General features: G+C 32.9%; 2 protein-coding genes and 1 pseudogene across 2 annotated transcripts; 1 reads left to right on the forward strand and 2 right to left on the reverse strand.

The window, feature by feature from the left end:
* Positions 1-1,502: 1,502 nt before the first annotated feature.
* Positions 1,503-7,549, reverse strand: LOC110723218 (protein ENHANCED DISEASE RESISTANCE 4-like). Its single transcript, XM_021902559.1, has 3 exons — positions 7,163-7,549; positions 5,320-5,456; positions 1,503-5,075 (listed from the first exon to the last, which is right to left on the reverse strand). The coding sequence occupies exons 2-3, from the start codon at positions 5,438-5,440 to the stop codon at positions 1,792-1,794; spliced, it is 3,405 nt and encodes a 1,134-aa protein (XP_021758251.1). The 5' UTR covers positions 5,441-5,456; positions 7,163-7,549; the 3' UTR covers positions 1,503-1,791.
* Positions 7,550-13,258: 5,709 nt separating this feature from the next.
* Positions 13,259-16,620, reverse strand: LOC110723219 (annotated as a pseudogene).
* Positions 16,621-21,089: 4,469 nt separating this feature from the next.
* LOC110723220 (methylesterase 17-like) lies at positions 21,090-26,601 on the forward strand. Its single transcript, XM_021902561.1, has 4 exons — positions 21,090-21,507; positions 22,008-22,148; positions 25,321-25,455; positions 26,073-26,601. Exons 1-4 carry the CDS (start codon positions 21,232-21,234, stop codon positions 26,355-26,357), a joined length of 837 nt encoding a protein of 278 aa, XP_021758253.1. The 5' UTR covers positions 21,090-21,231; the 3' UTR covers positions 26,358-26,601.
* The last annotated feature ends 686 nt before the right edge of the window (positions 26,602-27,287 follow it).

The raw sequence follows: 27,287 nt of genomic DNA on the forward strand, positions 1-27,287 counted from the left end.
GATTGACATTAAAAAAGGATAATAAATAAGTATAAAAAAATAAAAAGGAAAATGAAAAATAGTGAGTTGTTTAGTTGACAAACTCATAGAAAGTTTAACTTAGACTCCATTAGAATTTGTTATATACACCCTAAGGTTAGTTTTTGTTGTTCATTTGATGATAAAACGAAAAAACAATCATCAAAATGAGAACAAATATTCACTAGTATATGGTATAACAACCTCTCAGCCTCCATTAGTAACTGATTTTCCTTTAGCAGGTCTAATTTCTTATGATCAACCAAACAACGTTTAGAAATCACATGGGAAAACTTCTGCTGAAGTACTAATCCTCATATCCAACCAAACTACAACTTAAACGATAAACCAACTTAATTGCTACCTATATAATTTTACTATAGGTAATCACAATATCGCCTTCTTTGTGTCACATATAGCAAAAAGCCAACAAGACTTTTGAACAAAGTTTCATCATCTTGCCACATTTTCTTTTATGCTGCCATTGCTTTAATTGGCTGATGAATTGTAATCATTTATTTGCAAACCTTTTGAGCAGGTGTTAGAACATACTTTTCTTGCAAGATAAGAATTTTCTCTTTTGTTTTTCAATCATTTCAATTTCTTTAGCTCAGAAAAGATGATAGGAAATTCACAATCTTCATTAATGTTAGTTTTGTGCTTCATATGTCTTGAGATCACCATAGCAATGTAAAGGCCACTGATTCTCTGATAATGTCAGTCGGATAAAAGATTATAGATAGTGTTGTTTATGATGGTGTTGGAGAATGGCAAAAGAACTAGATAGTTATTAACAAGAATTCCTCAATACTGAAGCATAGCTAAGAATATACATAATTATATGGTATGTTCTTAGGAGCACCCTGCATATGAAGTATGATACCTTCAAAATCAATTTGTACTTTAACTAACATGAACATGATTCTTACTTGTCCTTGATAAATATATAAAGTATCATGTACTTAATAGTTGTTTCATCCAAATCAATCATTTTGATTATGAAAAGGGGCAATACATGCGCAGTTGCGTTCAATGCTTGATGCATTGATGCTCCCAAGTGTAGGATACACTTTGTTACCATTCTCTAGAGCTAAAATAAGGGGCTGAATTTTGCAAACTATTCTATGTGATTTCAGTCTCGAATAAATGATTAAATCTTGTCTACATTCATGAGGGTGGGAGGACAAGTCGGCGTGAAGATTTGTGGACATGGATGGTGGTTTGGTGGAGATGTGGTGGGTGATGGTGGTTGAAAGTGTTGGACTGATGGAGCACGACAGAAAACGGATTGAAGGCTGGAGTGATGTACTAAGATTTAGAAGGTTTTTCGTTCTTGTGTTAGTGAAGAATTAAAATTTACAGGTTTGGAACATTTGCATTTTCTGTGCAGTAAATTTTAGAATAAGCAAGACCCCTGTATTCTAAAGATCTGACCACAGCCTGAAATGGTAAATTGAGTTCACAAGATAATTACACAGAAGATAGATTCAAAAAAAAATATTGAAATTTTCTATATATCTGAGAAAATATTTCAAACAATCAAATCAAGATGATTTATACACATCACATATGTTACAAGGCAACTCTATGTATAAAATAGAAAATATATTCTGACCTCTACCATCTACTGTGATTACTAATAATCAGACGTGCCACGAAACCTTAAAAATCTCCAGAGTGCATCAGGAAAAATGAATCTGTTACGATTCGTAGCTTGCTAATTCTATGAATATTGAACGGTTTTTCTTTGTTAAAATTTCCAAACTCAGACTATCACTCTACATCATCTTCATCTTCATCTTCACGCCCAATTAATAAGTCCTGGGGTGAAGAGTAGCCCATGAGCCTATGAAGAGGCGACTTACTCCTAGCAGGCACTTTCCAGGTTACCTTAGACTCTCTTCCTCGAGTAGTATGAGGTGCAGCATCATCTGAATCTTCCATTCTTTCTCTATTCCTCGAGCTTCCAGGAATGACCTTTCTTTTTTCTCGACCAGAAGCTCCAAAGGTATCACATGAAAGCAAATCTCTACCATCTGCAGAATTTAAGCTGCTCCGACCAGAATGATTCACGTGTGAAGATGCAGCTAGGTTAACATTCTTGTCAACATAAGCTTCAGAAGGAGCAATACAGCCTTCATTTTCGAGGGAGACTTCTAGTATTCTAGAGCAAGCACCACACTGCAGCTTGTTGTTTGTCTTTCCTCTTCTTCTTCTGGAATGGAGAAAACCTTCAGGAAGTCGTAGAACGTTGAGGCAAAAGTAGCATGTCAGGAATGGAGCTCCACCTGCTATGGGATGATACCGTGTTTTCACTGCTTGTCGTTTCTCCCTCAGGTACAATCGCCTCATGATCTGATCTTTCTGTCTATGATCATCAGACATATACATAGCCTCATGACCCCAACCACAGGATGATTCTGACTCCACAAATCTCTGTGGACTTGATGGGTATGAGTCATATGGGTCCCACCTATTTTCCCAGGTGGGACCCATGCATACCCCTTGGTGGCAACAGACAGCAGGTGGGGGCAATTGCGCAGACCATCTTTGATCATCTGGGTACCGATGCATGTAAGGGTACCTTCCATCAAAGATCTCTCCAGAATATGGCATTCGTGGGAGGGTCCCGCTCTGAGACCAACTTTCAGATCGCCTTCTTCTGTCAATATAAGCATGCTGATAGTTCGGTCTGTCATAAATTTCTCCTGATGTTTCATAGTTATAGTACTTGGGAGTAAACTCCTTTTCCCTATAAACAGGCACTTCAGGAACTCTTCTTCTGTAAGGATGATGATGCATTTGATGGCTTAGGGGTTCATCACGTAGTGCATAACTAGAAGAGCTGCCCGTTTCAATGACCAATTCACAACTTCTCCTGCTGTAAGGAACCCTAGGCAGGAAGCTGTCTCTATCAGGCCTAAATCTGTTGTTTCTTGGAGGGATTCCAATTTCTTCTGGTGGTCCATCTTCCTCTACCATGCTGCTTTTCAACTTCTGATCTGATACCATCGTTGAAGAACTTCTTGCTTGAGTTTGTACTCTTGAATTTCTGTATATTTTTCTCTCTGAAAGAATATGTTCCCGTTCAGGACTATCTTCAGCACCATCATGGAATGTGGGCAATGTTCTCTCACCCATTTGTACAAGTTGTCCTGGGAGTTGATCATCATTTCCATCAAAGGAAGAGACACTACCATCATAAGCAGGGGACCTTTTGGTGGGAGATCTTGGAATTTCCTTCAGCAAACTCACTATTTCACCGTCTGAATAAACATCACTGTCCTTGAAGTTCTTAATTTTCTTCTTTGAACTTCCTTTGGTATTGTCTAATGATTTTGTCTCATGATGAGTATCTCTTGAAACCTTGGTAGTACCCTTCTCATGAGAAATTTTAATATCTGCAACATTTGAAGGAACAGAAACACTATGACTTCCATAGGTTTCTAAGCCATCTTCAGTCCCAGATACTAAATCAGCATTTCCTCCCTGATTAATCTCAGCTGAGAGTGAAGGTGCACTTGAAAGCTTTACATTTTCAAGTCGCTCTGCTATGCACTCTACAAAATCGTTAGGACCAGTCCCATTTCCATATTTCTTGCCTGATTTTTGTACCTCTGATTTTCCTGCCTCAAGGCATGTAATCTCATTTTCCGATACATCTTGATGATAGAGTTTCCCAACATTGTGAACCTTTGGGATTTCTTTGGACACTTCATTATCAACAGCATTGTAATCTGTTGAGTTTTCAGAATTCAACTGTATAGGCTTCTTGAGGGCTGAAGATTCGGTTATTGAAGAAGTGTCCTGTGCAGAGCTTGCATATCCAACCTGCTTTTGATTATGTTCATCTTCATGAGGATCTTCACCTGCAACGTGCATCGTTCTTGTGTCTTTGGACACTTCGCATTCAGAAGCATCATGTTCTTCCAGATTCTTGATTGTTGGAGACTCAATCAATGAAGAAGCGCTTTTGGCAGAGATCTCGTATCCAATCTGCTTTTGCTTAAGTTGGTCTTGGTTAGAATACTGCCCTTCAAGGTGCATCTTTCTGGTTTCTTCAGGCATTTGGTGATCAGAAACTTGGTACTTTGCTGGATTCTGGATGGCTGGAGACTCAATCAGGCTAGAAGCGTCTTTGGCAGAGTTCACATATCCAACCTGCTTCTGATCATGTTGATCATCCTCATCTTTCATTGAATCTCTTACCACAGCAAGTTTTTTATCACCTTTTTTTCCTACGACTTGAGAGTCTTCTGGAGTAAATGTGTCTTTGTCATGATCCACGCCTCCTATCTGCTTCTCATGGTGATCCTCAACAACAATGCCATCACCCCGTTCATCTTGACCATTGTCATCTTCTAACACTGAGTTTCCCGTGTTAAATTGCTCCAGCTCTTTGTTCTCGAGGACAGTAGGATTATTATTAGCAACCTGATCCTTTGAATCCAATAGGTCTATTTTCTTCTTCTCCATGAAATCAGGCTCTTCTGACAATGCTGAATGATGGGCAGTATGTGCAGCTCCATTTTGCTCAGATTTACTGAACCTTTTGAAAGAATCCTGATACTTCCCTTCGTTTTGATCTTCCAAAACAACATGGTCCAGCTTGCTGTCTATTTCTCCGTTTTCCTTATCCTCGACGAGATTAGACTCTTGTGAGATTGCAATATGATTGACAGAACTTGCAGCTCCATTCTGCTCAGAACTTTGAATAGCTTCCCGATCCCTCCTTTCGTTATGATCCTTTAAAACATTTTGGTCCATTTTGCTGTCTGCTTGTCCATTTTTCTTGAGAAAACTAGACTCTCTAGACAATAATGTATGCTCGGAAGAATCTGCAGCTCCATTCTGCTCAGAATCACCTAATTTGTCAACTGTATCCTGATCCCTGCCTTTTTCTTGAACTGATAATTGTTCACTAGCAGAACTTGATCTTCGACTTGAACTGCTGGATTCTCCACCATTATGAGCTTGTATGATTCCATTACTCTTTTTAGAATTTTGTTCATGCGAGGTCAATGTTGTGTTTTTACGGGGATCTCTGTAGTTTTTAGCTGCATTAAAGTATGCAATGTTATAAGCTCAGGAATAAACAGAAGAACAAAGTTATTACCACAAAATTTCATTTTGTTTGCAAGGCCGTCACAATACAAAAACGACAAAATGAAGTGAAAATTTATGCAGGGCATATAATGAAGTGAAATTTTTTTTCTCTTTGACCCCTTGATTACCAAAAGGATGCATGGAAGGTAAATTGAAATGACAAATACTAGCCGAGTTGTTCACAAAATGTATTACCTTTGAGAGTTGTACCGCATCCACCACAGGCATATAGAGGAACATGTTCCGGTTCAGGAAGGATGTTTGCACATCTTGGACATTTAACTAATCGAACACTTGGCTGCTGTTTGTTAGTCATGCTTTTCCTGATCAATCTGGCACCAAAGAAAAAGAGCTGAATTTAACACCCACTTTCCATTTCAAATCAATCTCAAATATGAGCCACCCTTAAAAGAAAAAACCGCCTTGTAACATCATCGCTGAGCAAGACACATTCAATAGCTCAGGTGACAGTAACATGTATATAAAGGATCACACATTTCACTGTTTCTGAAAGATGCAAATGCAGATGAAATTTCAGACTCAATGTTCGATTAATCTTACAAGTAGTGCATTATGAGCATACATGATCAGGGACAAGTTCTTCCATTTCATCAAACATAGAATCTCTTAGAGCTAGGATTAACATTTCTTATAGTGCAAAGTTTAAGGCTTCAAACAAGAAATTTCAAAGAAGAATAGCTCAAAAAGAAAAAGTAGCTCATAATCTCATTTAGTCAAAAGAGGGTAGTAAAGACAGCAAATACTCCCTAGATTTCGGTGCTGCTTTTCATTAGCATAATTGCTCAAATGCATCAAATAGTGGGGTTCATGATGCTTACTAATGTAAAGCAAATTACTAGTTGTAAAATCTAGACAATGGAAAACTAATCCAAGATTAGCTACATTAATTTCATTTTTACTAGGAAATCCTACTTCGTAATAAAAATTCTAAAACATGCACATAGATTAGATACAACAATACAAAATGATCAAAAGTACGCATTCTTACCCCTATAAAATATCAGAAATGTTCATATAAACCCGTAAATAACAGTCTGACACGCGTACATATAGAAGCAAAATAGGATGAAAGACACAATAAAGATTCACAAAAATGAAATATCCAGAACTTTATATGGATAAGTTTCAAACTCACAAATCCAAAAAATGTTAATCAAGAGAAATTTGTAATTTAGGAAATATAGAATCAGCATATTTGAATTAAAGCCAACTTTTATTTGTACTATACCATAGAAATCCCACTTTCCCTTTTTGTTATCCCTTCTTTTTTGGGGAGTTGTTGGAGTAAGGGTTGTTATTTCACAGCCTTTTTAAAGCAAAAGCAAAAATATTTACTGAACAAGTTTCAATTTTTTGGTCCCTCCATTTTAGTTTCTAACCTTGCTAATTTCACTTAATCAACTTAAACTCTGCTCCATAACTATCCCACTTTCCGTTTTCATCCGTTTCATAAATGTGCTCTAATTTAATTAGAGTAAAATTTATGTCAAATTATAGGGTAATGTACGAAAAATTCAACATGATTGTACCAACTTCAATCAAAAGTTACCTCCGTTAACCATTATTTGTAAAGGTAGTAAGAAATCCAAAAAAAAAAAAAAAAAAAAAAAGAAAAGAAAAGAGAATTTGCACAAATTCCGAGATAGTAATAATAACAACTCAGCAGTGTGCATTAAATATAGGATAAACCCAGATCGAGTAGGCAAATTACTTCAATATAAAAATAAAAAATTGGTATAAATACCCGGAATCAAATAAACATTAATAAGACTGATCAACGCATATTATTATTACGATTGAGTAATAACTGTATACCTATCAGTAATACTGTAGTAGACGCATTTACTACGCAACAAAAACAAGCTTGAAGATTGAAGAAGATGAATCAACCAAGTAAACAAATTATATTTTCAGCTCAAAAATTAAAATTACAATAGAAACAGGGGAAGTATGATTAAAATCGAACACATTATTTTGTGACTTTGAAATCAGAAGAAAAAAGAAGAAAGAAACTTACATGAAAATTCGTCGAAGTTAAGCTGAAAGAGTCAAGAAAAAGAAAATTTTGTTCTTCTTCCTCTAAAATTCCAAATAAACCATATTTATTTCTGGGTTTTTCAGCTAACTATTAAATTTTGACCCACTCTTTGAATGAAAAATTTTCGTGGGAAATAATGAAAAAATCACCTGGGAATTTTAAATTGTTGATCTAATGTAAAACCCATTTGTTTAAATTTGTGGTTTCACACCAGCAGAAGAGTAGAAGAAACAGAGGAGGAGAGAGAAAGAGAGGGAGAGCGTTGAAAGTTGGCGGCTTGAGGAGAGAGAAAGTGAGGGAGAAATAAATGGGGGAGTGGGACGTTTTGAGGCACTGACGTGTCTGTGGGTTTCCGTGGAGAGTGGATTGTGTCAATACGGAGTCGCCTACGGACAACTCCGTACTTTTTACTTATAGGGTCGTTCAATAATAATCGCAACATTTTGACTAAATGAATTAAAATGAATATTTTTTTGAAAGAAAGAAATTATGATTTGAACTGATTGAAGTTAAACTGAACTGAAATGAAATTAAGATGAAGATAACAGACCCTAATACATACACAACTTTAACTATTACCAATGGCGAATCTTGGCCGAAAATATTATAGGGGACGGGTTTAAATATTTTACTTCTTGCTCAAAACTGATCACTATACTCTAATATTTTACAAGTAAATATAGGTTATTTAAGTTCATTAACTAATTAATTATAATAATTTACGGGGGGGCTGGCCCCGGTGGAAGGTCCCCCCTGACTATTACAGAGTAATACTTAAAATTATACTTCCTCTGTTTTTTTTTAATTGATAATATTTGACTTTTACACTATTTACACAACACAATTTGATAATATTATTAATATCCATTTTTTATAATTACAATTTTGATAATTAGAGATATAATCGTTGAAAACATGTGTTGGCAAGCGTAATAATAGAAGGGTGTCAACTGGAAAAAAAAAAACAGAGGAATTATATCATTAAAAAATTATAAAATTAATATAATAAAAAAATAGATAAAGACTAATCTAAAAATATTTTTACATGGCAACATTTTTTTGTAGGAAAAAACATATATTTTTAATATGAAGTATATGGGTAAAAAGTACATTCAAATTTCAAACTAAGCCTATAAAGTGCAAAAGTCAAACTATTTCTATTATTACGGAACGAAGTTAGGGTATGTTCACTTCAGCTTAATTTCAATTCGGTTCAGTTCAGCTTCAATCAATCTAGTTTAGTTCAGCTTCCAATTTATTTCTCTCATAAAATATTCACTTCAGCTTTATTCCGTTCAGTTTAGTTCAGCTCCAATTAGTTCAGTTCAACTCCAATAAGTTCAGTTCAGTTCAACTCCAATCAGTTCAGTTCAATTCAGTTTAGTAAATGTGAATAGGCTCTTAGTAGTAATCAAATTAAAATAAGTTTTCATATATATAAATTAGATGAATAGAATACACTCTTAAGTTTTAATAACTAAAATAAGTTTTGAAAATCGGGTTAAGTAAAAACCTGATGAATAGAATACACCCTTAAATTCAAATAATTTCAATTCAGTTTAGATATGCTCAATTCAAATAAGTTCAAATTTAATAAGCTAACCCAAAAAGGTAATTAAAGTTAGAAAAATCTTCTTTCAAAATTAAAGTGATGTTTAGGGATTAGGGAGTAAGGTGGTGAATATCTTGATATAGGGATTGAAATAACAGTTATCTCCCCCACCTCACCCCACCCCACCCCTTCCGTATAATGGTTAGGGAGGGGAATACTCCATTTGTTAGAATTTATCTGATAAATCTATCCTGTTTGAATTTGGGCTCTGTTTGATTTGTTTTAGCGCTTACTAAGCCTAAAACTATATAAAATAAATTTAAACTATCTAAATTTATATTGTATATGCACCAGAAATTATTTGAACTTATATTATCTACAAATTTTTGAACTTATATATACAACACTAATTTAATTTCAATGAAAATGGTAAATGCAACTCAATTGTAGGTCAAATTCATAAAGTAAAAGTAGAAACATTAGTCATCTAGCTCTTATACAAAGTATTAATTAAACGTCGCACAATTTTGTCATAAATTTTCAGATTTATTTTGATGTTAACATTGGAATTTCATACTCAGTTACTAATAATCTTAGGTCCTTACTCCTTAGATAATACGAGTATTACACTATTATAGAGTATATGGATTAAAAAAATTATCTTTGAACTAAGTACATCATAAGATTCATAACTATAACCTTTAATAAAATCTTCCAAAACATCATTGGTTTCAACTAGGAGAAATCATCAATTAAAAATTCAATTTGGTGCATTTTACATTTACACACATTTCAAAGTCAATGCTTCCACAAACTTCACTCCCAAGGTAATATAGTAACGTCCTAATTTACCCTTTATTAATTATCAATCATGCCTAGTTGTCTATCAGTCAATATTCTAAGCAAATACAGGAATATCTTGAACCGTTAAAAAAGTATATCGTGTGAGATGAAAATATTAGAAGCTTCCAGTTTCAAAAATATTTTTGTAGTCGTAAACATTTTTGTTTAAAATGAGAAAATATATGGTCTTGTCTGACTATGTCAGATTGTAAGAAGTGAGACAACAACAAATTTGGATATGTTTTATACAACTAGTAAACACATAATAATCATTATCTATAATAATATAATTTAATAAATTAATTAAAAAAAATAGACTTAAAGTCAACCAAATTAGGTATTGCAATAGATTATTTAGTGTAACCTTGACTAATAGAGGCCCTCATTACAATTGACCTGGCATCTCTTTCGCACTGATGAAATCAAACTCTGTTGGTTAGTCTCACTGAAAGCAACGAAAATTGTCAATGCAATTTAACTTTGTAAGTCAGATTCGTTAAGAGAGATGAATTAGGATAAGCGAACATCATCCCCAAAAAATCTCACCCAAAATTCAATCACAAAATTACTACCTTCAAACTGTAACGTGATCAATCAAATGCTTTAGGTCAAGACTTGGTAATACCTTTTTTTAGAAAGAAAATAATTTAAACAATATCAGATAATATAAGTATATGAAACTCCTATCGAAGGATTACATGCACACAATTATGCGTGTATTGGCGTAATCTATATTTTCAAAGTGAAAATTTTCAATCTTGTAATGAGTCAATCAATGCAATGATATAACTAAACCATATGATCATTTGGTTTAATCAATCAATAATAAAACTTCATTTGATAATATCATTGAAATTATTAAAATAAATTTTTTTTATTAAGTGAAAATCAGACGAATAAAACAAACTCATAGAAAATTCAACTTCAACCACATCAAATCCATATCTTATCCTAACCATTGCCACCTAAGGCTTACCAAAAGTTGTTCTAGAATACTGAAATCAGGCAAGGCATGCAAACACCATATGATATATCACTTGACAATACAAGACTTGTCGTATGAAAGAACTTAAATCTGGACTCTAATGAGTCGTTTAACCCTTTTTAAGATGTAAATTTAAATCAAAGGGTGTAAAGTTTAATGAAGTCAACCCCATTAAAAAACTGCCACGTGAGAACAACAAAATATAGTCGTTGAATTTAAATCTCACCTTAACCACAAAGCATATGCCACGTGGCGCCAACTGTGAGAAATTTGTCCAAGCCATAGGAATGTGGGCCCCAATCACATTGACTGCTGAGTTTATGGTCCAGACTAGTGGGCCCCAGGGGGAAAGTAAAAAGTGGGCCCAAAGCCCAATACTTGGCCTGCGTATTTTCTTGCCTGCCTTGTTTAATGGGCAAGCAAAGACCATTAGTGAAATGATAAGAAGAAAATAAATGGTTACATAATCTTATATGACGAAATTGGTGCCGTATTCATGACATAATGTGAATTACGTGATAATGTTTCACTTTTTGTATTTTGGTTCACCTCAGAATTATAGATCAAACATAATCATGCAAGTAATTGTTAAAATTGTCTCAATATTTATTTTTTGAATATCTATTTTATTAAACTGATATTCATAGATAATTAAAGATATTATTAGTCAAAGTATCACGTTGACAAATATGCTGGTGTGAATGAGACATTAAAAAAAATTCACTTTCTCATTGTATTTAGTAGTCCTCAAATCTCTATGTAGATTTACTTTTCTTACAATTTAGGAAATTTGTTAATTACTTCCTCAAAAAAGGAGTTTTTGTGAATTACTACCCCTATAAAAAAAAAAGTTATTAATTACTACCCTAAAACTAATGAATTCTATAGATTGCTACCCTTTTCCTTAATCAGCCCCTAATTAGGTTATTTAATCTATTAATGATATCGTTATCCGGCTAATTTATAATTAGTTACTTTTAAGGCACGATTAATTAAATAAACCCTAACACCACCTCTAAACCACCGCTGCACCACCTTCGGCAGCCCCCTTACCCCATCCCCGCCATCTCCGACAGCCTACCCCCACCCCGGCATCCACCCCACCTCTAAACCACCCATTGCACCACCACTAAACCCCCCAACAATCCCTCGAAAAAATCCCTCCTCCCCACCCACCGGCGACCCTAACCCCCTCCCCCTTGCCAGAGAACCCTATTAGGGCCTCCCTAAGCCTCCTCCACCCCCTTCCCCTCTTTAATCACCACCCTAATGTTCCAAAATTAAAACCCTAAAGCCCTAAAATTGAAACCCTAGGGTGGTGATTAAGGGGGAAGGGGATAAAGGAAGATTGGGGATGGTCGAGCAAGGTTTTCCGGCGAGGGGTAGGGGGTCAGGGTCACCGCGGGTAGGGGATAGGGGTATCGTGAAAGGAAGGTGGTTTTAGGGTGGGCAAATGGTGGTTTTAGGGCGGGGAGTTGGAGGAGATAGGTTCGGTAGTAGGTGGACGGTAGCCGGAGGTGGTGCAATGGTGGTGTGGAGATAGTTCTAGGGTTTAATTTATTATTTAAGGTTTAAAGCAACTAATTACAAATTAGCCGGATAATGATACCATTAGTAGATTATATCACCTAATTAGGGGCTGATTAGGGATAAGGGTAGCAATCTATAGAATTCATCAGCTTTAGAGTAGTAATTAACAACTTTTTTTTTTAGGGGTAGTAATTCACAAAGACCTCTTTTTCAGGTAGTAATTAATAAATTTTCCTACAATTTATACTTTTGTTAGATATAAAAACACACATTAAAACAAATCTAATAACACGAGAAGATACTGAACGAACATAAAAAAGTATGAAGTATTAATTATAAAATCAATACTTTTCTAAACAACGATGTAATTTGTAAGGCACTACCCCAACACACAAGGAATAACAAATGATACATTCTTTAGAATTCACTTCCATCCTCTACCGTGAAATGAAGGGTAATTTGTATAATGGACCCGCTATAATAATCCATCTCACTAGGAATTATAGTTAACGAACCTTTATAATCAACTTCAATCAAATTTCTTGTCAAAAAAAAAAAAAAAAAAAAAAAAGACTTCAATCAAATTTGAACGCTGAATTTATAACAAAGAATTTGATGGGACTATGGGAGAGCATAAACTTTTCCTAGTTGATAGCAAAAGCACTATATGTAACACTCATGAATGCCCTCCAAATTAAAATAGAGTAAATACACTAGTCTAAATTAAACAAGTTGACACACTTTTTTGACAAATAAAAATTTGACTCAATCAAGATCAAGTAATCTAATCAAAACAAAAGCATATATCATGTACTGCTTTGTTGTGTTCAAGGGTTAATTCAAATTTCTATAGTTCAAAGAGAGCAACGAAAACCATTAGAAATATCACACATGTTAGAAATATCACACATATATTTTCCGATATCTCTAACAAACACTTTGATTTGGATAATCTTTGTTTCAAGGAAGGTGTATCACGAAAATTAATTCTAGCACACCTTAGATTAAATTTGACACTTCTCATGAGATGAGTATAGAAAACTATTCCTCACAAAGAATCAAAATGGTTGTTATCGGTCATTATTTTTACTGAAATTACGTAATCTAGATAGTAAAGAAGCGTAGCCTTAATTTAAAGGCCTTGAATTCAGTACAACAAAAGAAGTAGGTTATCAAAATCTTAAAAATGACTTTAGGAAGTAGTTATATACAAGAACTACAACAATGTGATACCACCTTTTGCAATTGTAGAACACAATAATAATAATACATGACTGTCAATCAAGAACCTAATGATGAATGAAAGTTTACCTATACTAAAATTGAATCTCGAAAACATGCCTTACACAACACCAACATTATAGATTGAACAAAATAAGCAACACTGCGAAAATTAATGAGCAAGAGCAATCAAACTAGAACGAAAATTGTTCATAATAGTTTCCTTATGCAGCCAATACAGCAGGGCGCTTGCACTTGAAAGCTTGGCAGAGTTCATGATATTCATTTCTGTAATACTCCAATGAGAAACAAAGCTGTCGTATTGCCTCTCGTTTTTCCTCTGATCTATCATAGATAAGTTCTCTTTGCTTCGCTAGCTCTTTCTCCTGATCTGTTATCTTCAACCTGAATTCCTCCAGTAGCTTCTGTGTCTTTTCTGATTCATCAATCAGTTTCGAATGTTCTGCTGTTAATTTGCTGATTCGGTCCTCCATTTGTAGCATGTTAGTGTATCGAGCATTCAATTCAGCAACTAGATTCTGCACCTTAGCCAATGCTTCATCTTTCTCTACCATTAGCATGTCATACTTTAGTTTACTAGCATCAAGGGATTCTTTCAACTGTTTGATTTCAATCAACAGATCTGATTCTCGTGCTTCCTGTAACTTTCCAGCCTCACTCATTTCAACCTCGTATTGCTTTATCTGCTCCTCCAACGATTTGTTTCTTGATTCTAAGGCATCCTTTTGCTCATTCAAACAAGTAATGCTGTATTGGAATTGTGACCTCTCCTTAGAGAAATCCTTTTGGGCATCATTTAAGGCCACTTTGAGCTCCTCAACTTCACAAACATAAATTTCTAATTCATTCGCGGTCTTATCAATTGTCTCTTGCAATTCAGAAACCAGCCTTCTCTCCGAAACCAGCTCAGTCTGTAAGATATCAATGGTTTTGTTGGCCAAATCAAGCTGAACTTGAAACTGTTTCCTATTTTCTTCATGTTCAGTTCTGAGTGTTTTCTCCGTTTCTTCTGCATTCACCTCAGAAATCCGAATCTTTTCTATGGCCCCTCCTAGCTCTTCAACCAAAGTCGAATTCTCAAACTTCAACTTAGAAATCTCTTCTTGAGAAGATTCAAGCTTTTTTCTTTGTGAGCTTGAGCTCAACCTCATAATTAGCCACTTTTTCGAGCAATTCTTCATAGAGCACATCCTTCTCTTCAAGCATACCTTCTTTGCCTTCTTCGATGGCTACGTGGTGATTTTCTTCCACACCATTAGTGTCAAACTCCAAATCAATAACCTTAGGCTGAAGGGCCTCATCGCCGTTGGCATGCTGGAGTAAATAGTTCTTTTTAGGCAGGTCATATGTACCAGACTCAGCATCCGATGATGATGGGGAAGACGCTGTTTCAGAACTTTCTTTTGTATAGACGTCAGAACTTCCACTAACTGAGCTTAGAAATGTCTCTGAAGTGTAATTAGGGGTGTTGTATTTCTGTGAACCAGGCTTTTGTTCCGGAGTTTGGAAAGCAGACTCTTTATCTACATCAGACCCAAGCATGTCAAAAGTCACTTCAGGATGAAGTCAGATACAGTAGCAGACTCGTTACAAAAGCATATGATAGACTAAACCGAGCAGGAAGATAACTAGTATAAGTCTATAGTCACGATTACAAGAATGTGCTTCTACATGGGACAAAAGGAGATAAGGTAAGATGATTACCATCAAGTTTAGAAACGCCGTTAATTTCAGGTGAAAGATCATCCAACTGCAAGTTGGGAGACTGATTTTCTGCCATCGCAAACAATTCTCAAATTCTGTGGTTTATCCCCTCGTACAGCACAACTGCAATGAATATCAGAAGTTCAGATCACTGATTCAAACACAAATGAAAATTCAATAACATTTATCAATATACCTTAGCTTTAGCATTGTATAACACATCAATTACAAGCAAGATACAAAATAAGGAATGTCATACCAACTCAAAATTACAATCTAATTAGTAAATCGTATGGTATCCTGGCACGAAAATTTCTGCTTTCAAGCAAGTTAATGCTACTTATGTGATACAAAATACTATGTTAATGCTACTAGTAATAGTAATTGGCAAGTTATGTACTGACTACTGAGTGCAGCTCTTGCAGAACAGCAAATTGAGCACATTATACTTACCAAATACACACCGAGGTTTCAAAACTCTAATTCTTCGAAAGCTGTTGCTCCAAATTATAAAACATGATAATATTAAATGGGTTTATGACAGAAATTTGACAAACAAGCATGACTACTTGAAAAACAATACATATGAATGACATAAAAATGTTCATGATCACAACATAATTACAGGATGATTATCAAAGGAATCAATATAACTCGAACACCGGTACACAGGCAACTAAGGCAAGCACTAATTCAACAATTTCTTACAAAGTAACAATGTTACAACAAAGACATAAATGATACAAAGATGAAACTAGAATTATAGGAGAAAGAGCTTATATTTCTTACAAAATGAAATAACTCATACCCATCAATTATGTGGTGTTATTTTGAGTTGCAGGATATACCCAAAATCAAATTCATATAAATTGCTTTAAATAGCAATCAAATTTCAAGATCTAAAACCCCATTTTAGAATTGGAAAACCCAGTGATCTTTTCGGAACTTGTAGCACACTGTTCCCTGAATTTAAATAAATAAATTCAAAAAATAATTCCCAACCTCTAATTCCCAAAAATACACCGTACAATGCAAGATTTGGCGTAAATTCGGAGTTAAAATTCCTACATATTCCAATAATAACTTAGCAAAGATGCGACTTTTAAATAATTTGAGGTAAATGAAATAAACTCAATAATTTACAACAATTGATTTAAAACACAAACATCTACCATGATTTTGAACCAATTGAACCCAAACAACCAAACTAAAAAATAATTTCATTCCTATTATCCTATATTTAACTTCATAAAAAGAGGCTATTATATTATGTGATTTGGGGTGATTAAGTCATATCGACCTGAAAAAAATACCAATTGAAACACAAAATTTCCAATACAATTTTGAACCCATTAACCAAAACAAAGAACATAAATTAAAATTTAAAAAAAAAAAAAAAAAAAAAACTGATTACCTTTTCTTTTCAACACTATTTTTTGGGTAGAATGGAGAGGAATGAAATTTGTGAAGAGAGAGAAAGAGAGGTGAAAGAAAGGTTGTAAAGTGAAGAACAACAAGAAAAAGGTGAATAATAAGAAGAGTTAAAGGTGTGGGGGAGGGTCCCAGTTTTTAAGGGCACATGTTTTGCCGCCTTTTATGTCAATTAAATTGACCAATTTTACCCTTCATTTCAAAATTCAAATGCAAAGTTCCAAAGGGTATTTTTGTAATTAGGTATCCAGCATTTTACATGAAAATGATGGGTTTGTTGCTTTCTTCGTGTCAGGCGGGAAAAATAATGCAAATTAAAGTTTAAAATGGGGTGTCAATTGGGCCAAGAGGGGTTACTATTACAAGGCTTATGATCAATCTACTTTTTGAATTTGATCTCAGTATTTAAATTAATCTTCATCAATGAGATTATAATGGAGTGGATGGATTGATCCTTGGATCATATCATTATCGTTACTAGTTTTGATTTCCCATCATTCAAGCAAGAGAGCCAGTTGCTCTCCATGGTTCTATTTCCCTACCCTCATTCTTCTTATTCACTTTATTAACGCATATTCTTATTACACCCCTTACATGACAGTTCTTGGATTTTTTAGCTTCAGGCCTGAAGTGTGGATACGACATGGGCCCCCTCATAGCCTAGTGTGAAATATTCTTCTTGAAAGTAGAGGGTGAATGACATTTAAACCCGTGACTTTTATGTCATGTTGACTCTTGATACCATGTTCAATGATCAACTCAACCAAAAACTTAATATGATAATTGAAACACAGAATTGATTCATATACTCTATCAAAACTTTGATCAATGGATAAGAAACATGGTTATAATCTTATACTCTTATAGACTTGTAGAAAAGGAAGATCTCCTATTTCCTATTTGGACTTGATAAGGTTGGGCTTGGTCCCATGTTGTGACTTGGAAGTCTTAACATAGTCCATTTGATTCCTTAAGCAACGTTGTGGACAAGTCCAAATATATACACACAAAATGGATTTGATTGATTTAGCTATTTTATTTAAGTGGGCTATGACTAATTAATACTCCCTCCGTTTTCTTTTAGTTGTAACACTTCCCTAAAAAGGAAATGTCACAATACTTGCAACACACTATAAAAGGAAATTTACTTTAGAGAAAAACTATATTATATCCCTTATTTAAAGCATATGGCCCACTAAATTGCACTTCTAACAACCACTCATCCTATTTTAAAGTTTATTATATCATGTAAACCCCACCTTTCTTAATTACCGCGCTAAAGGGTGTGTTGCATCTAAAAGAAAACGGAGGAAGTAAATGATTCTAACACACAATTATTTACTTTGTATTAATTTATTGTACTCCGTACTACATTAATAAGGTGAAAGTAAAAAAATTGTAAGCCAGAAAATTCGAGAGGGAAAAAAAAAGGGGAGGGGGTCATGTGCTTTGTCACATACCCTGAGTCAACGCTGAAGTTTGAGGTTAAGGCCGGAAAGTTGAGCCATGTGGTCTTACACAACAAATTTTGTATTTGGGTGGTCTTAGGCAACATTTTTTTAAGTGGGTGGTTTTTGACAAAAACCAGTATTTGGCAGGTGATTTTAGACAAAATTTCCTAATATAATTTGAGAATTTGCTGGCCTAATGAGTAAATGGGTGAAATAAGGCTCATAGGGGGCTCACCAAACCCCTATACTCATACCTGCATCACTTGCATGTATAGCAAATGTTATCAACTTAGGGTCTGTTCACATTTACTAAACTGAGTTGAACTGGTTGGAGCTGAACTGAACTGAACTGATTGGAACTGAACTGAACTGAATTGGGCTGAAATGAATATTTTATGAGAGAGAGAAATTAAGAGCTGAACTGAACTGATTCAAGCTGAACTGAACTGATTGGAGCTGAACTGAACTGAAATTAAGTAAATATGAACATGCCCTTACTGGTATTAATTACCATGTAATGTGTACAATTGACAAACAAATAACACTAAAAATTGATTCGGTTACTCAAATAAGAATGTCGAATCAACTCTAAGAGATTCAAATAAGATTAATTCAAATGAAAAAAACACAATACTCCATATAATCTACTCCTACAGTCCTACCATTAATCAACAATTTAAACATCAATTCAAATTATTATTAAAAAAAACTTGACTTCCCAAAATATACATTGTACATTAGCCGGAGAACACTAGAAATTGTATGGAAATATGGCTGAGAACAGCTATTAAACATTGGAAATATGGTCGGGCTAATCAGCCTGCTGTCACAAACAAACAAACAAACAAAAAATCCCAAAAATCTGATTTGTAAATTGTTAATTTAATCCATTTATTAATTTGGTAAAAAGAAGCATGACAGTTGTAATCTTGCAATGTCAATGCTTGAAAATTCAAGTATTGTCGACACTCGACAGACATACCTAAGCAGTATCAATTCTTCAAGCAAGATATCTCCTTGGCTCTAAATTCTATGGCAATTCTCCTTTTAATAAGGGTTTTTGTATACTCCGTAATTGGTACAAATTTCAGTCAAATACGAAATGCTCATGTTTTAGTTTTACACGAGATTGAGGTGGTGGACTGGAGGAGTAGTGACATCGCTCCTTCACCTTAAATTTCTCTGGCCTAGGGATATACTAGACCAAGTCCCGAGCTTTTGACAAAATCGAATTGTATGGGAAGCTTTTAATTTGTTACTCGTAGTTGTTCTTGGAGCAACATAGTGTTGTCCATGCATACTACACCGTAACATGACTATAAGCTACTAGTCTACTACCGTATGAGTTTAATTGAATAAAGAACTTATAGTTGTATTGTAGATCAATATAAACTCTTTGCTCTAATTAATGGTTGAGGATATGGTGAAAGTGCAAGATGCATTTATGCATGAACTTCATTTTGAATCTCTTTTACCCCAAAATTTGGCATATTTCCATCTAACACTTTTTCCATTGATTTTGACTTTACACCCCTGCAACAAAATTTCGTGGTTATTCATTGGATGACTTATGTATAACCTATGATATCACATAATGACCTTTTGAACAATTATTCTAAGTCGACTTAAGATATGGTGCTTCTGTGCTTATGATATAAAATTCTCCCCAAATGGCCAAACCTACCTTCATATGAAGAGGCATCTAACTCAAATAAAGATAATTAAGACATATATATGTTGAATCAATTCATCAAAACATTAAGACATGCAAAATATAAGCTAAGTTGAATCAAACGGAACAAAAAAGAGTGAATTTAGCTTAGTAAAGACACCCTAACCGTGATGAGTAATTCGAGCCTAATTTATTTTATTAACCAATCACTCAAAAAAAAAAAAAAAAAAAAAGAAAGATATACTACTACCTCATGTTCGATATCTGGGCTAGAACAAGTTCAAACCCAATTAATTAGTCCAATCAACCCCATTATACCTAATACAAATACCACCTCGGTACCACCTCTCATTTGATAATTCCTCCCATATTTTTGTAATTGTAGGTCTTGTAACAGTTTGATATTTAGGCCTTGTTCTCTTCACCTTAAAAAAATAATATTAAGTAAAAATAATTTATGTTCAGTAAAAATAAGTTCGATTCAGTAAAATTAAGTTCAGTTCAGTTCAGTAAAAATAATTTCAGTTCAGTTCAGTTCAGTAAAATTCAGTTTTCTTAAAGAAGAATTATAATAGAAAATCAGTAAAAAATAATTTCAGTTCAGCAAAAATAAGTTCAGTTTAATAAAATTAATTTAAGTTTTGTAAAATTAATTTAAGTTCAGCAAATATAATTTTGTTTCAGTAAAAATAATTTCAGTTCAACAAAAATAAGGTGAAGAGAACGGGGCCTTATACTATTTATGTATTTTACTTTGATTAGATTTGATGATTAATACCTAAGCAAAAATATAATCTTGTAGGATTTTGTTAGATTTGTCTCAATTTACACTAGTTTAATATGGAGTATCAAATGTTTATAATTTTTACACATAGGTAATTAAAGAAATTAACAATTGAATTCATGTATCGACAAGCGTGAAATGAGAAGTGTTGCAAGTATAGAGTATCAGAGAAAGTAATTTATAACAAAATCATACTCTGTACTATGAGTACATATTTTCTTTTCATTTTTTTTTGCTTGCGGTAACAAAATCAAAAAAATAAGTTGTATGACGTCATCCATAAGAACAATAACCCTAAAATGATACGAAATACGAGCTACATACTATTTTTTTTGTTTTTTTGAATACTATTATTATCCCATTGTTGTTAAAGGAGTAATTATTTTGATAAACTAATTTCCATAATTTTTTGCCAAATGAGAACTATACTTGGGGACTAAGGAAGTAAAAAAAACAGAAAAAAAAAAAAAAAATTCTTAGAGAAGTAATTATTGTACAATGGCATCTTAAGATATAGCCTAGCTAATTTATTGGTGGCAGACAGTTTTTTTTTTTTTAAAAAAAAAAAAATTGTAGCTGACTAACAATTAAACTTTTTATATTTCGATTTATTTTATTTTATTTTTTTTAATTTTTTTTTCTTTTTTTTGTAAATTGTTCCACGACCTATCTATCTATCTATTTATTCAATGATTCCATCATATAAAACCCTTTTGTTTTGTAGCCACCTACCTATAAATACACAACTTTTATAACCAGTAAACTAGCATTTCTCTCATTCAGCAGTCTTTCCCTATTTACCAAACTAAATTAAAACCAAATTAAATCAACTTTATTTTATACAATTTCCAACCATGGGTGAAGAAGTTTTTGATAATAATAATATGTCAAAATTATCCTCCTCCTCCTCATCACTATCACCACACTTTATCTTAGTCCATGGTGTTAGCCATGGTGCTTGGTGTTGGTACAAGGTTCGAGCCCTCCTAGAGACTTCCGGTTGCGTGGTCACATGTATCGACCTTAAAGGGTCCGGTATCGAGCCATCCGACCCCAACCTTGTGGTTTCCTTCCATGACTACAACCAACCTTTGGTTGATCTCTTGACTTCACTCCCTAATCAAGAAAAGGTTAGATTAGTCTTTTTACTATGTCTTCATTTTTTTTTGGTCTCCTAGTCATTTTCGTGGTACAATTAATAGGTAAGGTCTATTGCATCTGATCTATAATAGTTACTATAAATGGAACCACAATAATTAAGAGTGATTAATATATTTGTTATTACTTGATTAAGAAAAATACTAAACATAGTCGTAATAGTCATGAACATATTACTACTAATACTAGCTACAAGAGTATAATCTAGGTTTAACAAGGAATGATTAATAAAATGGAATGATGTCTAAATTCATTTTAATTTCTTATTTTATTTATGATATGTTTTAAGGTAATCCGTCCATAACAATAAAAAAACGAGTAACTTTCAGGCTTCTATTCTTTAACTTACAAAGACCTCTTATATTTTTGTAACGAACATTAATATCTTTAATTAATTTAAGGAGGTCGGACTGTGTATTATTATTATTACGCGGTATTATTTTAATATATGTTAAGGATATGAATTTTGCAGGTGATATTGGTAGGGCATAGTGCGGGGGGAATTAGCGTGACAGAGGCCATACACAAGTTTCCAGAAAAGATAGAAGCTGCTGTTTATGTTGGAGCAACCATGCTTAAGTTGGGTTTTCACTCTGATCAAGATGTTAAAGATGTGAGTTCCTAATTATGCTTTGTGTTATTATTATCATTAATTATTAACTTATTAGGTTAATTAAACAAGAAGAGTACTCCGTATTTGATACGGCGGAGTAATTAATAAAAATATATAATTAATATCCCGTATTTGTATGTATTAGACTATTAGTTGTATACTTGTATAAGAAATCTATTTCCATACAAGACATGCAAAGAGCTAATTTAGGAACTTTGAAGCTCAAAGTAATTATTGGAGATATTAGCATTCCTCAAACATTAATAATTCTGATTGTCTCGTGATTTTGCTATAAATACAGGAAAACATTTTAGGAAGTATATTATGATTTGATGACCATAATTTCATATAGTAATGAGTTTTCCATAATTGACTTGGAGCTTATGATTAATCAATTAGAAAATAAGAGTGATGATATTTCTTTTATGAATTATTATAATTCTTTTACTACTTGTATAGTTTAATGTTCGTAGTGAATTTTATGGAAATTAAAATGTACAATGAATGCATTACAACATATACGAAGTAAATATTTTAAAACGAGCATGAATCTAACCTAGCTAAAAGGGTGTAATATTAAACTTTGTAGATGTTTTGGATTTAAGCAATGAATTATTTTCTTATTTTATACAAAGTATATTAGTATATATGTATCATAAAGTAATTTTACTTTAGAGTTGCCGTTTATAGCCTCGTACACATGTGGTTAAACCTTAATTAGAAGATAAACTAATCCAAACAAAGACAAAAAGTGACAAATTAGTACTAATAAAGTAATAATGGATAATAATCAGGTTTTGTAAAAGATCTCATTACATGACAAAATACCTACAATATGTAACATTTATTCTATACAATTATATAAGCACAAATATATGCACAATCGTGGGAATAGTTGTGGACCACACCATATCCTAACAAACCTAAAAAATCTACCCCAAAAGTCATTATTTCATTTTAGACCCTAAATTCCTTATTTTTAATTAAAATAGTCAAAATTATGTCAGAAATTAGGTAATTTGCTTAATTTTCCATAGACAGAGAAGACTAGCTATAAAATTGGTGGTCCATTGACTTAATTATTTCTTAATTAACTCAAAAATAATTACTCCCTCCGTTTTATAATGTTAGTCCCATATGGAATCAATCACATAAAATAAGAAAACAAATATATTTGGAATCAAACATTAAAGTACAACATAATTCATAATTAATTTACCTTATTTAACTTTTTTGATTGCTAAACGTAACCTCTAGTTACTAATATACACCCCTCCTAAATACCATAAATACCTTTCTAAGCTAAAATATCTTCACGACATTTTTGCTTGCTTTCCTTTCCACCTTCTTCCACACCTAATTTCCAGAAATTTATACCTTTGTTTATTTGAGTAACTCACATAATCAATTAGCGAACAATATTCCGAGATCTAATGAATATGAACACGAATCGGATGAAGTTGGGTGATACACGGAATAGGCTTAATCATTTCATACAATTTGAACAAAATATTAAAAAGTGGTTTTTTTTTTTTGAAGGATGAAAAATGGTTTTATTGATTCTACACATAATAGATTCGTATGATTCTTATCAAATTCGAAGAGGCTAATGTAAAAATCATTACCCATTGCAAATTCAATGTATTTTAAGTTAAATTAATGCACTCTTGTTATTAGAGATTACTTGAGAGGAAAAAAAAATGGTTATTTTCTCCCTACATCTAATAAATGAGTGGAATAGAGGCTGCGCTAAGTAAAGTCAGGTTGCGTTTAACACTCCCCGAGTCATGTCATCTATCCACAATCAATTAATTCTAAAAATATCAAGTTATAAATGAAATATATTCAATATGGGTAGATCTTTTTGAAAAGCCCAAAATAGTATTTGGGACTAACATTATGAAACGGAGGGAATATCAGCTACTACTACTTACAAAAATTAAAAATAAGTTCAAAGATTTTGGAAAAATTTGGAGATAAAAGTATAAAATCTACTGCCTAGATTTTCGTAAATCTAATAAACCCCCAATGATTAGCTGGAAGTGAAGGTACAATCACTGTAAAAAGAAGCATCTCTGCCCTTTTTAGTCACTTGAGAAAAAAGCACTTTGTTCGAATTGACCTATTAATTATTTTTATGCTCTATTACTTTTTTTTCCCCTTTAATTATGGACATGATTTATTTTTATTTTTCTATTTTTCTTTTATTTACACTATCAAAAGTGTGTAAACTTTAATTTCACTTTGAATTCTGTGTTTTTTTTTTTAAAAAAAAAAAAAAAAAAAAAAAAAAGAATTTTATAATCATTTTATCATAATAAGAATGTTTAAGGGGCTAATGTAATATGTCTCCTTGGACAATATCACATTAGGAAAAAGTGTTTAATTTTCTTGACGTAGCTATTAGAAACTTTTACACTAACTTTTTGTGGATTATGCTATCTTACCTAAAAGATATTTGTTTATAAAATTCTAAGTTTTTTTTTTTTTATACTGAAGCAGAAGACCATTTATTTTTACTTCATATTATACATATTGTCATTACTGAAAGCCCTAAGTTGACTTATACGAAGTATGTGATATGGTCGATGAGGATAATTAACTGGTCAATTTTTTTTTTTTTTTTGAGGAAGTCATTATTAGTCATTTAAAACTATTGCTTGTGTCTAAAAATTTGAAAATAGCAACTTTTGTGTTGATTGAATATGGTAGCCAATAATTAAGTCAGCTTATTTTTTTGAAAGAATAATTAAGTCACCTTGTCTTACATAATTTAATCATTCATTCAAATATATGTTTGATTAACGTAGAAGTGATAGATCAAATAATATAAAACCAATCCTGACCTCTTTAATCTTTTGATTAAGTTGATCATCTAGCTGGTATCAGAGCAAATGTGGTAAGAAAGTTACGAGTTCAAAACTCATCCACACTTCTTTACAGAGTATTTAAAAAGGATCATATTATATATAAAAAGAGTCATGTTATATCCAAACTTGAAACACAAATAAATCTAATTAGAGAGAGAGAGCATGGCAAGGTATAAAAGTATAAAACCTATCTAGAAATTATTCAATTCTAACCATTATAAGCTATTATGTTTTTTTTTTCTTGATGTACAACCTCTTTACAAGAATAAATGCATGATATGTTTGCCGGTGATGAATAATAGGGAGCTCCAGATTTATCAGAATATGGCGAAGCACTTGATCTCGGATTTGGATTAGGAATGGATCAACCTCCAACAAGTGCTATTATTAAAAAAGAATTTCAACGGAAAATTTTGTACCAAATGAGCACTATTGAGGTATTTTCACATTATTTTATTTTGATATGTGAACATAATTTTTTTTTTTTTTTTTTTTTAAAAAAGCCCTTGTAATTCCCTTTGGTATTTATGATATACTAGTATACAATAGGTGCATCACATGCAGGGATCCACATAGTCCTAAGAATTGCATCATCAAACATACTAAATTTCATCAAAGTCAATAATAATTTTTACTCTTGTGTAATGCGTGAATGACGTACAAGCAAAAAACTCCTTATTCACACCAAAACACTATCAAAATTATAGTATTTTAAGATATATCAATTAACAATAGAATTAGTTTCATATCTTCTCGATAAGAAGACAAGGGATAAAAGTATTTTAGGAAGCTTAATCATCCACATCGACCATATCACATATAAGTCAACTTAGGACTTGTTCTCATTTACTAAGTTGAGTTGAGATGAATTAAACTGAACTTAATTGTTTATGAGAGAAGGAAATTAGGAACAGAACTAAACTGAGCTGAACTAAACTAAACTGTTTAAGTTGAAGAGAACACGCTCTTATAATATGTGTGAGAGCAAATGTTCGTTACATATATCCAATACATAGTTTTGGTAACGTTACCATTTGTTGTATATACATTAAAGGATTGTACACTAGCGGCGATGTTGTTACGACCATTCCCACTAGCCGTAACAAAGGCACAATCGGAGGAAGGGAAAGAATCGGAAAGGGTAGCTCGGATATACATCAAGACATTGGAAGATAGGGTGATAAAGGAAGAGCAACAAGATGCAATGATAAAGAGATGGCCACCAACACAAGTTTATGGGATTGAAAGTGACCATTGCCCTTTTTTCTCTAACCCACTTGTGCTCGTTGGCTTGCTCCTTAAAGTTGCTACTACTACTACTACTAAATTTACTTTTTAGGAGTACTACCTCTACCTATGTAAATGACTCATATATATTGGACTTTACTTTTAGCATAATTCTCACATGGGTTGTTTGTTTGGTTATTGTTTAAAAGAATATATATCTCTCTAGCTATATACTTATATATTTTTATTTTTTTAAAATGTGAATAGGTCTATTTTGGATCATGTAAGTTGAATAATATTAATGTAGTTGTAATTTACCGGGTTTGATATATAAATTATGTATTATACTTTCTCCATTTCTTTTTAATTGCTACACTTTCTTATTTTGAAAATTTTTAATTAGTCGCAACACTTTTCATTTGTGATATTCTTTTCTCTCTATCTCTCTCCTAACCACATGAGTCCATCTTATTTTTCTCTCAATTTCACTCCTCATAAAAAACTGTCTAGGAGACCGTGAAAATAAAAGTATGACAACTAAAAAAAAATGGAGGAAGTACATTGAATAATTAAATTAAATGTGCATCATACAGTATACCATCTATTTAAAGAAAATAAACAAAATAGCAAACCCTTTATCGTAAATAATAAGAAATAATTAACCAACATAACCAAACCTAAATTGAGCTAAGATATGGACTATTATTATTACATGCAATAATTATCTACCTATATAAGATAATGATGTACTTGAAGTGTTCAAAAGTAAAGGTTCTCAAAAAAAAAAAAAAAAAAAAAAAAAGTTAAAGGTGTTCATAGACCGAGGGCCTATCCTGATTTACTAAACTGAGCTGAATTGAACTGATTGGAGCTGAACTGAATTGAACCGAATAATTATGAGAGAAGGAAATTAGAAACTGAACTAATTGGAGTTGAACTGAACTGAAATTAAGTTGAAGTGAACAGACTCTGAACCGTTTCAGATTTTGGCTTAACTGTGGCTTAATATATGTCAAGCGATTGAGTCTAGCTAGCCTATGAG

The sequence above is a fragment of the Chenopodium quinoa genome, unplaced genomic scaffold (assembly GCF_001683475.1).
Source record: "Chenopodium quinoa cultivar QQ74 unplaced genomic scaffold, ASM168347v1, whole genome shotgun sequence".
Classification (NCBI taxonomy): domain Eukaryota; kingdom Viridiplantae; phylum Streptophyta; class Magnoliopsida; order Caryophyllales; family Amaranthaceae; genus Chenopodium; species Chenopodium quinoa.

What these genes read in the sequence shown, in the direction of transcription:
- LOC110723218 (XM_021902559.1), bottom strand. Translation starts at nt 5,440, where the DNA reads ATGACTAACAAACAGCAGCCAAGTGTTCGATTAGTTAAATGTCCAAGA. An exon ending in ATGCGGTACAACTCTCAAAG is followed by an intron (nt 5,076 to 5,319) that starts GTAATACATTTT and finishes ACTTTAATGCAG; the next exon opens with CTAAAAACTACAGAGATCCC.
- LOC110723220 (XM_021902561.1), top strand. Translation starts at nt 21,232, where the DNA reads ATGGGTGAAGAAGTTTTTGATAATAATAATATGTCAAAATTATCCTCC. An exon ending in CACTCCCTAATCAAGAAAAG is followed by an intron (nt 21,508 to 22,007) that starts GTTAGATTAGTC and finishes TGAATTTTGCAG; the next exon opens with GTGATATTGGTAGGGCATAG. An exon ending in ACCAAATGAGCACTATTGAG is followed by an intron (nt 25,456 to 26,072) that starts GTATTTTCACAT and finishes TATACATTAAAG; the next exon opens with GATTGTACACTAGCGGCGAT.